This window comes from Lytechinus pictus, chromosome 13, assembly GCF_037042905.1.
Source record: "Lytechinus pictus isolate F3 Inbred chromosome 13, Lp3.0, whole genome shotgun sequence".
NCBI lineage: Eukaryota > Metazoa > Echinodermata > Echinoidea > Temnopleuroida > Toxopneustidae > Lytechinus > Lytechinus pictus.
The window spans coordinates 19,506,623-19,522,460 of record NC_087257.1 but is presented as its reverse complement, the minus strand read 5'-3'; the positions used below and the strand labels follow the sequence as shown (position 1 = coordinate 19,522,460).

Sequence of the window (15,838 nt, the reverse complement as noted above, 5' to 3'; positions counted from 1 at the left end):
AAGTTCATTGACTCTAAATGACCTTTGACCTGGGTCATGCAACCTTAAACTCTGGCAGGATGTTTAATAACACTGGATGACCATTATTTTTACGTTTCATGAACTAGGCCGATATACTTTCTAAGTTATGCCATTTCAAAAACTTAACCTTAGGTTAAGATTTTAATGTCGACGCCGCCGCTGGAAAAGCGGCGCCTATAATCGTCTCGCTCTGCTGTATGCAGGCGATACAAACATATTTTTTACACTGTTCCAAACGCGTGCTAGACATACATGTAAGGAGGGGGGGGGGGGTATTGTGCAAATAGTGTGTGAGGTTAAGACAAAAAATAGGAAGATATCAAACATTCATCTTCATCTCTCTTCTGTTTTTAATGTTTGTTTTATTATAATTTAATCATAGATAAATAACAGGAAATAACAGGAAAACACAAAATCCCTCAATAAGTTTGCTGTCTAGTAGGTATTTGTACAAAATAAAACAAAACAATATAGCATATAAACTTTCTATCACGTATAAACCGTATGATAATATTGATATATAAGTATGCTTAGTCCGGATATAGCAATCATTCAATAAATTATGTTGACACAACTGGTTTATGATAGTTATACATAATCATGCAATATCAGATTGAAATACATTTTAAAACAAAATACTTTCTTATGGCTAAAACTAGTATATGACGCAGGGAGCTAAAATAACGACAAAAATATTTTTGCACGTACCACCCGAATTGTATTTGGACACGTAGCAGTAGTAAAAATAACAGCAGGCAATGTGTTGGTCTGACACTCGTCTTTTAATCTTTCAATCAGAAGATTCTAATTCATGCCATATTTTCCTCTTGGGCTGAATGCTTTGATTGATAGGATCGAAAGATACATGTAGAAGCTGTAATTATTTATTTAGTGGTGGCAACTGGTAAAGTAACGCCAGAAATAGTGGTAGTGACAATATATGTATAAAAAGTAGTATAATCGATTGTGGCGGTTAGGGTGGTGTTGGTGGAGGTAGAAGTGGTAGAAGAAGAAGAAGATGACGAAGTAATAGTAACACTATAGTATTAGTAGTATAAGTAGTAATAGTAGTAGAATTGGGAATAATATTAGTGATAGTATAGTATAGTGTAGTATGGTATAGTAGAAGTAGTAGCAGTAGTAGTAGTAGAAATAGTAGTCGTCGTCATAAAATAGTAGCAGAAGCTACAGTAGTAAAATAGTAGTAAAAGTGGCAGTAGAATTAGTAGTAGTAGTAGTAGAATAGTGGTATAAGTAGCCGTTGTAAAGTTATACTAGAAACAATATTAGAAAAAAAGTAGAAGCAGCATCAGACGTATACGCAGCAGCAGCAGTAGTAGTAGCAGAAGTAGTAATAATCATTGCAGTAGTAGAATTAGAATAAGTAGTAGTAGTAATAGTTGCTGTTGCAAGCGTATTTTGAATTACCAATAGCACAAATATCTACCTTATTGTCTGATCACTAACTTGTAATCACAAAAATAATATACCCAGGTAATACGTTTAGTGAAATACAAAGCAAGATCAGAAGTGGTGGTGATGGTGGTAGTAGTACTGATTGAAGTAGTACTAAAAGTGAGATGATGAGGAGGAAGGGGTAGCAAGAGCAGAAGTAACAGTATCATGTAGTAGGAGTTGAAGAAGACCTTCTAGTAGCAGCTGTGAGTGGTAGTTGTAGTAAAACAAAAGTAATATCAGTAATGGTGGTGGTGGTGACAGATGTAAAAATTATAAAGAGGGTGTATAGTGGTACTAGTAATAGTAGTAGTTATAGTATATTAGTACAATTTGGTAGTAGACGTAGTATTAGTACAGGAAGGACTAGAAAAGAAGTAGTAGTAGTAGTAGATGATGAAGAAGAAGTAGTAGTAGTAGAAGACGTAGTAGTAGAAGTAGTATATAGTGGTGGTGGTAGTAGTAGTCAGTAGTAGGTATTATAATACGAGTAGTTTTAGTAACCGCGGCAAGTAGTGTAAAAATAGTAGTAAAAGTAGTGTAGTAATAGTAGTAGTAGTAGTAGTAATAGTAGCAGCAGCAGTAGTAATGTAAGAGAGTAGTAGTAAGTAGTACTAGTATAAAGATGTGAGGGGTAGAAGTAGAATTACTATCGTCGGTAATGCTGTAATTGAAGAATGGAATTAGTTAATAGAGGAAGTTTAGGTATAGTGGTATGGTGATCTTGGTAGTTTTAGTAGAGCTGGTAACAGTAGTATTAGTAGTAGAAGTAGTAGTAATATCAATAGAATAGTAGATGCTGATGTAGCAGAAGTGTAGCAGCAGCAACAGTAGTAAAAGGTAGAAGTGGTAGTATCAGTTTATTTATGGCGGTAGTATACAGTAGTATTAGGTGTATAATAGTAGTAGTAATGGTATAGACAAGTAGTTTAATAGAGTAAATCATAGTAGTAGATGTGATAGAAGTAGTAATAGAATTGAGATGCTTTGGAAGTAATAGCATAGATTTTACCAATGCAAAGAGCAGTAGTAGTGTAGTAACTTTAGTGATAGTAGTAGTAGTAGTAGTAGTAGTAGAAGACGAGAAGTAGTAGTAGTAGCAGTGCAAAGAGCAGTAGTAGTGTAGTAATTTTAGTGATCGTAGTAGTAGTAGTAGAAGTAGTAGTAGAAGACAAGTAGTAGAGGTAGTAGCAGCAGCAGTAGTAGTAGGTTAAATAGGAACATAATTAGTAATAGCAGTAGTACGAGGGGTAGTAGTAGAAGTAGAACTAGTAGCGCACGCAGTACTACGAATAGTGGTGCTGGTATTGGTGGTTGTATTATAAGGATAATATAATGGTAAAATATATCAGCAGTCATGGTAGCAGCATGTAGCCGTTGTAGTAGTAATAGCAGTATATAGTATTATTAATAGAAGCAGTGATATTAAAGGGAGTAATAGTAGAAGTAGTAGTAGTAGTAGAAGTAAAAGTAGTATAGTAGTAATATAAATAGTAATAGAAGTAGTAGTATTCGTGGTATTAGTAGTAGTAGTACTAGTATTAGTACTAGTAGTACTACTAGTAGTAGTAAAAATAGTAATAGTAGTTGTAGTAGTAGTCATGGTAGTAGGAGTAGCAGTAATAGTAGTATAAGTAGTATAAATAGTAATAGGTAATAATAATTATAGTAGTAGTAGTCATGGTAGTAGTAGTAGTAGTAGCAGCAGCAACAACAGCAGTATCAATAGTAGTAGTAGTAGTAGTAGTAATTGTAGGAGTAGTAGTAGTAGTAGTATTAGTAGTATTAGTAGTAGTAATATTAATAATAGCAGTGGCAGAGTAGCAGTAGCAGTCGTAGTAGTAACAGTGGTGGAAGTAATAGTTTTATAGTTATAATTGTAATTGAAATACTCGCGTTCGTCGTCGGCGCGCCGCGGTGACGTTATCGTAGAAGTGGTGGTTTCAGGCTCGTTCGCAGAATTTAGAGCTTTCTCTCAGTTGCCTCTTCAATAAATGGATGCAAGTAGTACATTCAAAATTTTGTAAATGCTATTTTGCTTTAGAAGGGAAAACCCGAACAGAAAGTAAACACTGAAAGGCACAATAAGAATGTTAAGTCGGAAATACATGAATGGTAATACCGTCCAATGATATCGACTACGGTCTCGTTGATTCATCTACATGTAGCATGTGTAAATATGTGATACATTTAAGTGATATTACAAAATTTGATATAGTGTACATTATTCAGTGAATAAGGGTGGTAAGTACTATTCAGATTATAAAATGTACATACTAATCAATAATGCATGGTACTCATTGTCGTTCAAAATCAATAAACTACACATCACTCCACCTAAAAGATCTTTGAAAATTGCATCTATAGACATCCATGTTCCATAAACTGTACCGAACGTACAAATTGTTTTCTTACAAAATGTTTGAAATAATGTACATTAATGTTAAATTCACAGGAGTATATTTACAAATAAATTTTGAGCATATAAACATCTCATGGCATAGTAATCCAATTAAATTGCTTGATTGATCTTAATTATTTCCACAGAAAGCTGTCGTGTTTAACGTTAGTATTTTAAGGGAGTGATTCCGGTTTGGTTAATTGACCCTTGAGATTGACACCTTGGCCCCGTTGCATAAAAGTTACAACTATGGTAACTTTGTCATCCTATGGTCACTACCATGCGATAGCAAAGTTACCATGATAGTGACTTTTATGCAACGGTACCCAGATGCCAATTCGTTGATCGTACGATGCCCCTACGATGTATTTAAGAACTATGTTCCTACGATCTTGGAAAATTTGTATCATATACCCTATAAGGACGACGGAAATTGTAGTCATAGTACGCCTTGCTAACGAGATAGTGCACAGACCTTACCATCCTTACAGCATTCACTAATTCTTAGAGGCATTGAAATTAACACGCCCAATGACAGTCGGAAAATTTCTACTAATTTCTTTATTCAATAACGATTTAATGACGTTGTTAGATTGTTATCATGCTATATCGAGTTAAATGAAACTAGACGCTGATGCCACGCATTTAGTAGGCATTCAGAACCAATTTACCTTAAGTTAGGATATCAGCCACAACCTATGATGTGAATAATAATTATCAGAATTATATCATTAAAAAAGCGGCATGTTATAATGTAATATTTTGGGTTCTTGATTTTTGTGTGTGCTCAAATTGTTAAATTTCTTATCCTGAGACTTATTGTCTAATCTAGCTTAGAATGTGTGTCAATTGATTTTGACAAATTTTCCGTGTATAGGATGGACACTTGATAGTACCTAAGGAGTATAGGTTTTCACTAAAAATTGCACTAAAACAACAACCTCTTCAGAATTCGACAAACTTTACACTCAAATCCGATCGCTAATATCAACACAAACGAATATAGTGGTGTTGACAATTATTGTTCCCGACGATGATATAACCCTGAAAACAATAATAAATATAAACATTTTGATATCCATAAATATAAAACATTTGTATTTTTATATACATGTCCGTTCATTACGCAACTTTCGTAAACATCTTCTCAAAACAGTTTCATGATAAATTGAGGCACTATAATAATCAGTGTGCCATGTTGACTCTGTGGTCACAATCGTGACTAACACTAACAATAAATATGCAAAATAGAAAGAGAAATATATTGTCTCCTGTTCTTTAGTCATCGCATGACTGTGATCATGATTGTGAGCTCCTGGAGCTTCGTGAGAACAAAGGCAATGCTACCGTCGAGTGCGTGTTCCCTGTGGAATGTCCCGACTTAAAATGCGCCATCGCGCGATCCTCCGTCATCACCTTACGACCACCGCTTTGCCGATACCGCCGCGAGTAACAGCGGCACGAGTAACAGCACGAGCATTCCTTCCGAAAATAGCGCTGAAAGTTCCGGCCCATGAAGGAATACACGAACGGGTTAACGCAAGAGTTCGCGTAGGTTAGGAGGTGCGCGAAGACTTTGACTCCGTACATGAAGTTGGTCTGGGGAAAGTTGCGATCGAAGCGAAACCAGAGGTTGACCACGTAGATGGGAAACCAACAGACGGCGAACACGATGACGACGCTCAACACCATCAGCGTTACCCGCCGCTTCTGTTTATGATTTCGACGATGATTCTGACTTTGACTGGCCTCTTCTTCGCCTAATAGAAAAAAAAAAGTAAACGTTAATGTTGAGACTTTGTTTAATTCACAGAATAGGACACAGGTTTTGTGTTATACCATATTCGATAGATATAGGTCTCCATCCCATACCAAGTAGCAGGATGGCGACATACCAAGTCATTACAACTCGTGGTGCCGGTACGCTGTGATCAAACGAAGAAAAAAGTCATCATTTAAAGCAGGTGTTAGCTCCTCCAAATTGTCTGATATATAATGACGTTCGTAATCCGCCGATCGGACATTATTTTATTCTCACTGCTCCACTATCTCGTGTTAACACGAGTTGTGACGTAACGTAACATCAGACCCTCACCTTGCAATGCCTGGTCGTGGTCCAGAAAAAATCGTAAGGAATATTAGTGGAATTTCTAGAACATATTCTTAAATAACCTGCATCCCATGATCTCATTTAGATTAGATGGAGCGAGTACGTTGTGGTATGGCAAACCGTTTGTCCCATTAAAACGCGTAAAATTCTATTAAATTTTCCCAACGAAAAAGTCATTTTATCGGAGGAAAGCGTTCGAGCAATAGACTGAAATTATTGCCTTCATGGTACAAACGGCTTGCCATATGCATGTCAAATGGAAAACGACATTGAGAAATTATGTTCTTAACCTACCTGGTAGGGCTGTTCTCCAGAGGGTTCTTAGCATGGACACATAACATACTACGATGATGACTAGGGGAATGACGTAGAGAAATATGACGGTGAAAAGACCATAGGCTGGATACATGTATTGTTTGTACGGCCAGTCCTCGTAGCAAACTGGTCCGAACTCGAACTGTTTGACGTCAAAATACACCGCAATCGGAATTGCAATTAATGCTGAAACTGGATATGGAAAAAAATTGTTTGTTAGTTTGTTACGTTACGAAGCACCGCAACCAAAAAAAAGAGACAATGTTGGGTAGTCAGCTGCCTTGTTTCCTCGGGTGCCAACAAGCCTCTACCATGTTTACTGGAAGCAGTCCGTTATCAAAGGTGTCGGAGTAACGATTAATAGGATAGCACCAGCTTTTTCGAAGTTGGGAGAGTTTATGCAAATTGGAAAGTGTTATTAAAAAAAATCACCATTTTCCCCGTTATGTAAGTTTGAAGTCTATATTCATGACTTTACTTTTTACAATGTAAATCAATAAAAAATATCCGCATACACATTACAAGTGTTCATGTAGGAGCAAACTTTCCTCTATTAAACGATGGTGATATGTAATGAGCAGAGCTATCAATATTTTTGTTCATGTTGGATTTATTTGTTATAATCAAATGAGAATAACAGAAGATAAACGAAGGAGCTCGGACAACCATGAAGTCAAGAAAAGAGAGGTGAATATGTGGCACTAAGTGCAAATCCGTGACACGTAAGCATATCAGATAAAATTTGACTTTTAAGTAGTTAAAAAAAAACATATCGTGGAAGATGACGAAATTAACATTTCAAATTGATAAAAATTAATATTAGTGAAATACCTAATTTATTTATTTAAAGGTCAAGTCCACCCCAGAAATATTTTGTTTTGAATAAATAGAGAAAAATCAAAATAGCAGAACGCTGAAAATTTCATCAAAATCGGATGTAAAATAAGAAAGTTATGACATTTTAAAGTTTCGCTTATTTTTCACAAAATAGTGATATGCACAACTCTGTGACATGCAAACTCACTCACTATTTCTTTTGTTTTTTTATTGTTTGAATTATACAATATTTCACTTTTTACAGATTTGACAATAAGAACCAACTTGACTGAGCCATGTAGTATTAAACAATGCTAATTCCACATGGACAGGGAAAATTGATTGTTATTTCACTTGGCAATGAGGAGAAAATTTGAATATTTTACATTTTTATATCATGAAATACAAAAGAAATAGTGAGTGGAGGACATCATCAGTCTCCTCATTTGCATACCAAACAGTATGTGCATATAACTGTTTTGTGAAATTAAGCGAAACTTTAAAAATGTCATAACTTTCTTATTTTACATCCGAGTTTGATGAAATTTTCAGTGTTGTGCTTGTTGGATTCTTCTCTTTTTATTCAAATCAACTTTTTGTTGGGGTGGAATTGTCCATTAAGCCTAAATTTCAGGTAGCAAAGTTGATAAATTATCTTTCCAGCAAAGGGTGTATACACAATTAAAATTTTTGAGGCCCAGTGACTGTTTCACTTCGCTACGAGGCAATACTGTGTTTTAATTTTGCTGGCAGACATGGAAATGTAGACAGTTTTTTTGGTTTATGTTTTCTTGCTTCCTTTTGTAACTGTAAGATATTAAGTTCACTTACTTCCCCATATACAACCACTGACAACGAGCACTCCCGATTGGGTTCTTGTCCCTAGTGAACGTAGAGGGCGCATTATTGCTTGGTATCTGTCGATGCTCATGGCTGTTAATGTCATACAAGTAGCTTGAGCTGTTACCTGAAGTTAAAGAAGACAAAAAATGATAACTGTGATCAGATGATAGTAATTCAAAAAGTACAATAATAATCTAATTTATTTGCTTTGGTTGGTCTATGCCATTACCGTATGCAAACTATGGACTTAAAAACAAGATATAGCAAGATGTTGTTTGAAGGTTTGCATGGTGGCATGTACAATCGCTGATGTGGTTTACGGTACACCATGTGGAGTGTTATAGAAACAGTGGAAAGAAGAAGAAAGGAAATGGACAGGCGAGAAATTGGAGATTTGAGAGTAATGTATTCTTTTCTTGAATGTAGTCCTGAAAAGGACTGTAAACCAAAAGAGATTGATGAGTTGAAAACAGCTTGAGTAGTAGGATGGATGAGGGCTTGCTGGCTTGAGTCGGCGAGTAGAGATGATGAGTAGAAGCAGTAGAGAGACGACGTTTCGGGCAGGTTGACTGTCCGACTTCAAGAAAAGAATACTCTACTCTCAAATGTCCACTTTCTCGCCTATCCTTTTCCTTTCTTCTTCTTTCCAACTGTTTCTATAACACTCCGCATGGTGTACCGTAAACCACATCAGCGAAGATATAGCAAATACAACTATCATATATATATTATTTTTTACGAAGTAAGAATGCCCTTCTGTAAAATTGTACTTGATTTGTATTACTTTATATTACTTTGTATTATGTTTTGAATGGAAATGAAATAAAAGAATTGAATAAGAGAATAGATGGACCCCCTCCCGATATGTTCGTATTCACTGCTCATTAAAATGTTCACGAATTACCACGGGAGATTTCAGGAGGGCAGACTAAAGACGTTTTTTATGATTCTGGTTTCTATTGTATCAAAGAACGTCTGATGAAAACCCATACAAGCCCTGTTCAACAATTGGAATTAAATCATGTACGCCCTCATTTCGATGTTTTTCTTTTCTTCTAAATGCAGTTTTGCTTGAAATGGATGCATTGGAAACAATTCAGATGGAATGGAGCAGCGTTCCCGCATGTGAAGACGAAAAAAAAAATCGACGATGTTCTCTGAGTGACAGTTGCAAAAAGACAGTTGAAAGTAGCGCATTCACCATGGTGGGGGATCCAGCTCGAAGTTATGGTCTCGCGGAAGATACTCAATTCTTCAATGTTATTAACTTTTTTTCTCAGGAGTTTAGAAAAACCTTAAAGAAAATCCCGACATTTCAAGTATTCAGTTTCACGCATGTTGGATCCAAAGAATATTTCTTGAAATATTCACACTGATGATATCTACAATCATAATCACAATTATTGTAATCATAAATTTTGTTACTATTATTTGGCCAATCACTATGTCATTTTATTCTATTATTAGTATGACAATAATAACAATACTACTAATACTACTACTACTACTACCAGGGGCGTCGATCCGTTTTTCAGATTGGGGGGGCAAAATCATAAATCAACGTTCCAAAGGCGTTCGATCACACAAAATGAACAAACCACCCCCACACACATAGGCCTATATATTTATATAGGCCTACATATATAAATATATATATATATGTACATGATTCATGAGAAAGAGACACATATCTCACAAACAAATTAATATGCGAGCGCGAAGCGCGAGTTGAAATTTTTTAGTATACTGACCTGGAAACGGGAAAAAGGTACCTGTTTAGGACTTTTTGTAGTAACTCATGAGGACGACATGTATCTCACTAACATATAATGAGAGTGCCGAGAGCGAGCTGAAATTTATTTATATTCTGACCTGAAAGCTTGATATTCTAAGCGTTTTGAGTACAATAATTAAGATGGGCGCGAGCTGAAAATTTTGACATTTCTAACTGAAAAAATGACAGTTTAATGGACGTTTTTAATAAAGAACAAGATATATATCCAACAAAAGATTGTTGCAAATCGAAGCAGGAGTTCTTTTGAGGTTAAGAACTGAAAAGGGGACAATTTCACCTATTTAATAACGAAAAGTATGGGTTTTTGCTACAAAAATGATGCGAGCGCGAAGCGCGAGCTGAAAAATTTTATATTCCAATTTGAAAAGCAGACATTTTGAGCACGATTTTAGATAAAGAACGAGTTGTTTATTTCAATTTCGCTTGCTGATTTCTGTGTAACATTATAATCTCATTATTTTATTTTTGCACATGCGGAATTATTGGGGGGGGGGGGGGCAAAACGATATGTTTGCCCCCCCCCCCCAAATATTTTCATTGGTGGGGCGATCGCCCCCCTGCCCCCCAGGATCGACGCCTCTGCTACTACTACTACTACTACTACTACTAATACTACTACTACTACTAATTTACTACTACTACTACTACTACTACTACTATACTATATACTACTACTACTACTACTACTACTACTACTATACTATATACTACTACTACTACTACTACTACTAATACTAATAATAATAATAATACAATTCATGAAAACCTAGCATGGAATATGTTGTTCACACGAAATATATCCAAACACAGTGTAAATGGGCAATAACCCCAAATAAAAACAAATACGTATTTCTAAATGAATAGGCCTATATACCGGGTTCATACTAATCAAGGTCCGTTTTGTCTAAAAATAGGCGAATGGTCTGCCCTTTCAGATGAAATATCCCGGTCACGTTGTAAGACTAAACGCATGAAATATCCCGATATCTAAGGCTTAATCCTTTTTTATTCAATTAATTAAGTTTTCAAAATTCAAATCTGATATCGGTCGTGAACAAAAGAAATGAAACCTATGGGATGTACAAAACTTTATATCTCAGAATGATATTGGTTTCACAAAGAGTGGAGGAAAATAAAGGAGCACATAACTTATATCAAATGTAAAGAAACATACTGAACTTCGGTCATGTCGGTGGGCTTTTTAATAAACACCAAATTTATTGGTGGTCTAGTTTTTACATCAAATAACTTATTTCTGATTTTAATATGTCATGTCCAGCTCTTTGTTTTATCCCTGTACATCACTATCTCTCTCTCTCGCTCTCTATAAATAATAAAGTTCATCACAGTTCATGAAATCTTGGCAAGATTTCATACTTGGTTACTCTTATGTCTAAGTTTTAAGAACTAGATCCATAACCTTTCAAAGTTATGATGGCAATTCAACAAATACTTCTAAGATGGCCAAAGTTCATTGACACTAAATGACCGTTGACCTTAGTCATGTGACCTGATACTCATGCAGGATATTTAGTGGTACTTGATTAGACTTTCATGAACTAGGTTCATATACTTCGTAAGTGATGATGACATTTCAAAAACTTAAATTCTGGTTAAGATTTTAATGTTTACGACGCCACCGTCGTCGCCGGCTACACCGCCGTCGGAAAAGCGGCGCCTATAGTCTCGCTCTGCTTGCAGGCGAGAAAAAAAAAATGGGAATAAGATGATAATAATGATCTAATACAAAACGTATAAAAAATTAAAAATTAATCAACCTAATGTAAAAAAAAAATGAAATAGAAGTGAAATGAATATAAAAATGAATTGATAAACAAATTCTTTAAAATGGAATACTCTGCTACATACCTGCATCATGTACATGACGAATTTGCATATAAATCTTCCAAAGATCCAGTTATTCGTTGCATAAACAGCCGCTGTGAACGGTGCACAGCATACTAAAAACGCAATGTCCGTGATAGCTAAGTTCATTATGTAGTAATTCGTTGCAGTTCTCATCTGAACATGACCGGATATGACGTAACACACGATGGCATTGCCGCTGACGCCGACAACGGTGATGATGCCGAAGAGCAAAGGCACAAGCCAGTTGGTAAGGGTGACGGTCGGCGTTCCGTCCTCGTCATCCGGTCCCGCCGTCCCCGATACCATCTCATCGTTGATGTATGGGAAAGTCACGTTCACACCAAGAGGTGGCGTAGTCGTCATCATCGCTCTGTACGAAAAAACAAATTAAATCGAAAGTAACGCAAAGGTCTTGCTAATTGGAAGAATATTGACTTCTCCGTCGAAACACGACGGGGAATCTTACCGACTGTTCTAAGAGAACGGTTACAAATTAAACAATTCCAAAACAATTCCAAACAATTTGAATCTTTGGGCGTTGTGGCTTGCACATGTAATCCAAGCTGTGGGGGAAGTTACAAATTGATGCAGAGGTTCGAGGTTCGAGCCCTGGTCACGTCTTTCGGATGATGACGTTAAAGGTCGGTCCCAGACGTAAATATTCATATCTGATTGACACACGTCTGACAAAACTCAAATACACACACACACACACACACACACATTTTATCGTTCTTCGTTCGGAAGCGGGAACACTACCGCACACCCTCTTTGGTTTTCATGACATTTGGGAGTGTTCGCATTGCGACAAAGAACGGATTTTAGAACAGTAAATGTAATGAAAATGCCCGTCTAATGGAAATCAACAGCTGTGAGGTCTGTGAGGTCAAAAAATGGTGAATCGGAACAACAGTTTCCTCCAAATTTTCGGAGCTGACGAAAAATTGCAAAAATATGTCGTTTGTCCAGAGTCCAGAACGAAACTGCTGTTTTATTTCACCAATTTTCGACAAAGACTTCTTGGCTGCTCTTTATCATGAAGGACATGTGATTTTCTGTGTTCTTGAAAGCGTTCGGCCTCGTGGTGCGAAAACGCTATATCATTGAAATAGAACAACGTCGGGACGATGCAATATTGGCATAAATTGGTTGCATAGAATTGTTTATTCATGTTATATATTGGGATTATTATGGGGCGTGAATACTCTCCCTTTTTATTCTGTTATTCTCAGACTTAGAAAGATTGTGTTCCAAGGCCTGATTTGCATAAAAGTAAGAGTAGCGCTAACTTTACCATCAAATGCATGGAAACTAATATGGAAACGTTTCTTAACAGCCAATTAAAATCAACGATTTCATTGCAGTAATCATTAGACGACCACGTTACCACGACGGAATTTTCTAAAGTTCCTGTTAAAAAAGGTTAAGTTGATGAAATATTATACATTTCATGGAAAAGCAGGGCTAAAAAAAGGTTATATTTTTTACTTAACATTAAGCAACTATTTTAATACAGGGCTTTGTGGCTGGTCATAAATCATAAAGTTAATATTTGGTAAGTTAACTGTAAGTAAATGTTTTTTTTTCATTTGAATTTCAATGGTTATATAATTTGTGAACATCCTGTAACAAAACAAACTAACAACAACTAAAAAAAAAAGAAAATCAAAATTGAGAGAACAAAGTATCAATCAGAGAGTGTGTTTGTGAGAGAGAGAGAGAGAGAGAGAGAGAGAGAGAGAGAAAGAGGGGGGGGGGGTGGGAGGGGATAAGGTTTTATAAGAAGAAATATTCATGTTTGCACAAAATAGCGCTGATAACAATACGGTTGAATTGTAATGATTCTAATGAAATGTCAAAGATGGAAACGAAAATCCATCATCATATTGTTGCACGTAATAAAGAAAGAGTAGTACACAAAAGAAGGTAAATTTGATGACGTAAATCAACGTGGCAAAAAACAAATATAATTTTACATTCTTTACATTTTCTTAAAAAAACACAAAGATGACGTTAGACAGCGATTTGACAAACACACATGGGGCTGGACATTCTAAATGCCTAATCAACGGAGATGAAATCAGAAAGCAAATTTTTATTCACTCATATGAAGTGAATATACATATTTTATTAAATTCATTTCTGTCTATTTCATATTTCAATATATATAGATGTGTCGATAATGATCAGATAATTTCCTCAGTCTAATCACATCATATTAATCGAAGCATTATGAAATTTCCAATAATTTTACAATGCGCTGATGGTTACAACGAACGCAATCATTCCATTGTTGAAGTCAGAGGCAGGGCTGTCGTTAAAACTGAAGAGAAGAATGCGATATACGGAAATATAATTTCAGTGGGTGGTATATTATTTAGTACAATTATATTCATGTCTATGGACTTCTTCTGCATTATCGCAATATAAGGGAAAACAAACATAAGATTGCAAAGCAGAAGAAATGTAAGATTGATCGCCCTGTTATTGCATCCTTTTATATTATTTACTACGAATATTTTGTTTTCGTTTCATTGCATCCGGTAACACGTATTGTCAAGATACTTAGAATTTTTTTTAAATGAAGATTTTAATCAAGGGAAGATGGAGAGGTCGGTGTAGTGAGAGATGGATAATGAGAGCGGGGAGGGAAAGAGCAAGATATAGATAGAGAGAAAGAGGGAGAATGACAGAACAAGAGCTAGAGAGAGAAAGAGCATTAGAAAGACATACAGAGTCAGAAATATAATTTGTCAACTGCATGTATGTCTATATATTTTTTTCTCTTTCAATCAATTATTATCTCTCTCTTTTTTATACTACTTGGAAATCATGGGGAAAGTCTCCCTGCTGCCCCCCCCCCCCTTAGCGCCGCCCGCGCCTATTCGCCTGAGAGATGTCTCTCACCTCCATTCCCAACATGGGTGCTAAATTAAAAAGCTGCTTAAATTATCTTCATAGTAAATGAGTCAGGGCCCACATGTAATAGCTTTGAAATCAGTAAATTCATGGCCATTATGAGCCTCATAACGAGTAAAGGGCGCCCTTTTCCATTACAAGAAAATAATTGAGATGAGTAGAATCCCAGATGGGGTGAATTAAAAATGCATTTCGCCCAGGAGCGGTAACACTGGATTCGTCGTCATGAGGAAGATGACAAGGGTTTTAACTCCAGGCCATTTTTGGCCGACTTTCTTTTATTAAAACGGACTCCTTATGATATTACATACATGATAATTTACCTCCAAGCTCGACAAAACTAGGGGTTTCGCAAATATGAATGACACACCAACCACAACATCAGAACAAAACAAAATATTCAGGTATTCGATGATATACAGCTTGACAATAATAGAGGTTATACGTATCCTCAGGTCCTTGTTTACAGTAATCTTTATTTTCAAAGGACGACCAATGATTTTGAAGAAAACGAGGTTTCCATTCTGGAACAAAAGCAAGGACAAGAACAAGTGACTATGACTTTAGTTATGCCCCAGCAAAAGGTCAGTGTGTGTGAGATAGAGAGAGAGAGAGAGAGAGAGAGAGAGGGGGGGGGGGGGGGTGTAGGTGGAGTAGTTTTACAATATAATGTTTAGCAAAGCCAAAGCTGTACTCTTCTTCTCGAAACCATCTCATATATAGATGTACCAAAGTCCTTTCTCATTTCATTGCGCCAAGCAATTAGAAGAGCAAACTGTATACAAATAAGTTAGAAGATTAAATGAGAAAGATGTGTTCAAGGTCACAAAGTTCGCGCTCGGTGTTGTCATATGAGAGAGTTTTCGCTCACCGACGCGGAATGAATCCTACTACGCAGCAAATGCATTGAAAATGCAAATCAAATCAAATCACAGTAAAGTCTTTTTCGAGGGTCGGTGAATCGGAACAGCAATATCGTCCGACGTTTCAGAGCTGACGAAAAAAAATCGCAAATAATATGTCGTTTTCCAGAGTCATGGACGAAACTGCTGTTTCGATTTACCGACCGTCGACAAAGACTTTATTGTCGAGAAGGACATTTGACAATAGATTCTCTACGTTCCAGAAAGCTGTTGCGAAAAAATCCCTTTCGAAAAAAAAAACCCCGATCGGATTTTCGACCGATGAGAATAGAGTCCATTTTTGAGTTGTTGAAATACATCCCCGCCCACGTTATTAGCAACCCCAGGGCCCAGGCTTCGGAAGTAGCAAATCAGTCCTCCTTGTCGATTCG

The 15,838-nt window shown here is 36.3% G+C and overlaps 1 protein-coding gene across 1 annotated transcript; it reads right to left on the bottom strand.

Annotated features, from left to right (window-relative positions):
- Positions 1–371: 371 nt before the first annotated feature.
- On the bottom strand, positions 372–11,993 carry LOC129274620 (G-protein coupled receptor 54-like). Its single transcript, XM_054911398.2, has 4 exons — positions 11,626–11,993; positions 7,950–8,085; positions 6,282–6,494; positions 372–5,637 (listed from the first exon to the last, which is right to left on the bottom strand). The coding sequence occupies exons 1-4, from the start codon at positions 11,989–11,991 to the stop codon at positions 5,177–5,179; spliced, it is 1,176 nt and encodes a 391-aa protein (XP_054767373.2). The 5' UTR covers positions 11,992–11,993; the 3' UTR covers positions 372–5,176.
- Positions 11,994–15,838: the final 3,845 nt, after the last annotated feature.

Coding starts and splice junctions, on each gene's coding strand:
- LOC129274620 (XM_054911398.2), bottom strand. CDS start 11,991: ATGATGACGACTACGCCACCTCTTGGTGTGAACGTGACTTTCCCATAC. Junction 8,086..11,625: donor TCGTCATGTACATGATGCAG/GTATGTAGCAGA, acceptor CTTTAACTTCAG/GTAACAGCTCAAGCTACTTG. Junction 6,495..7,949: donor CAGTGGTTGTATATGGGGAA/GTAAGTGAACTT, acceptor TTCCATATCCAG/TTTCAGCATTAATTGCAATT.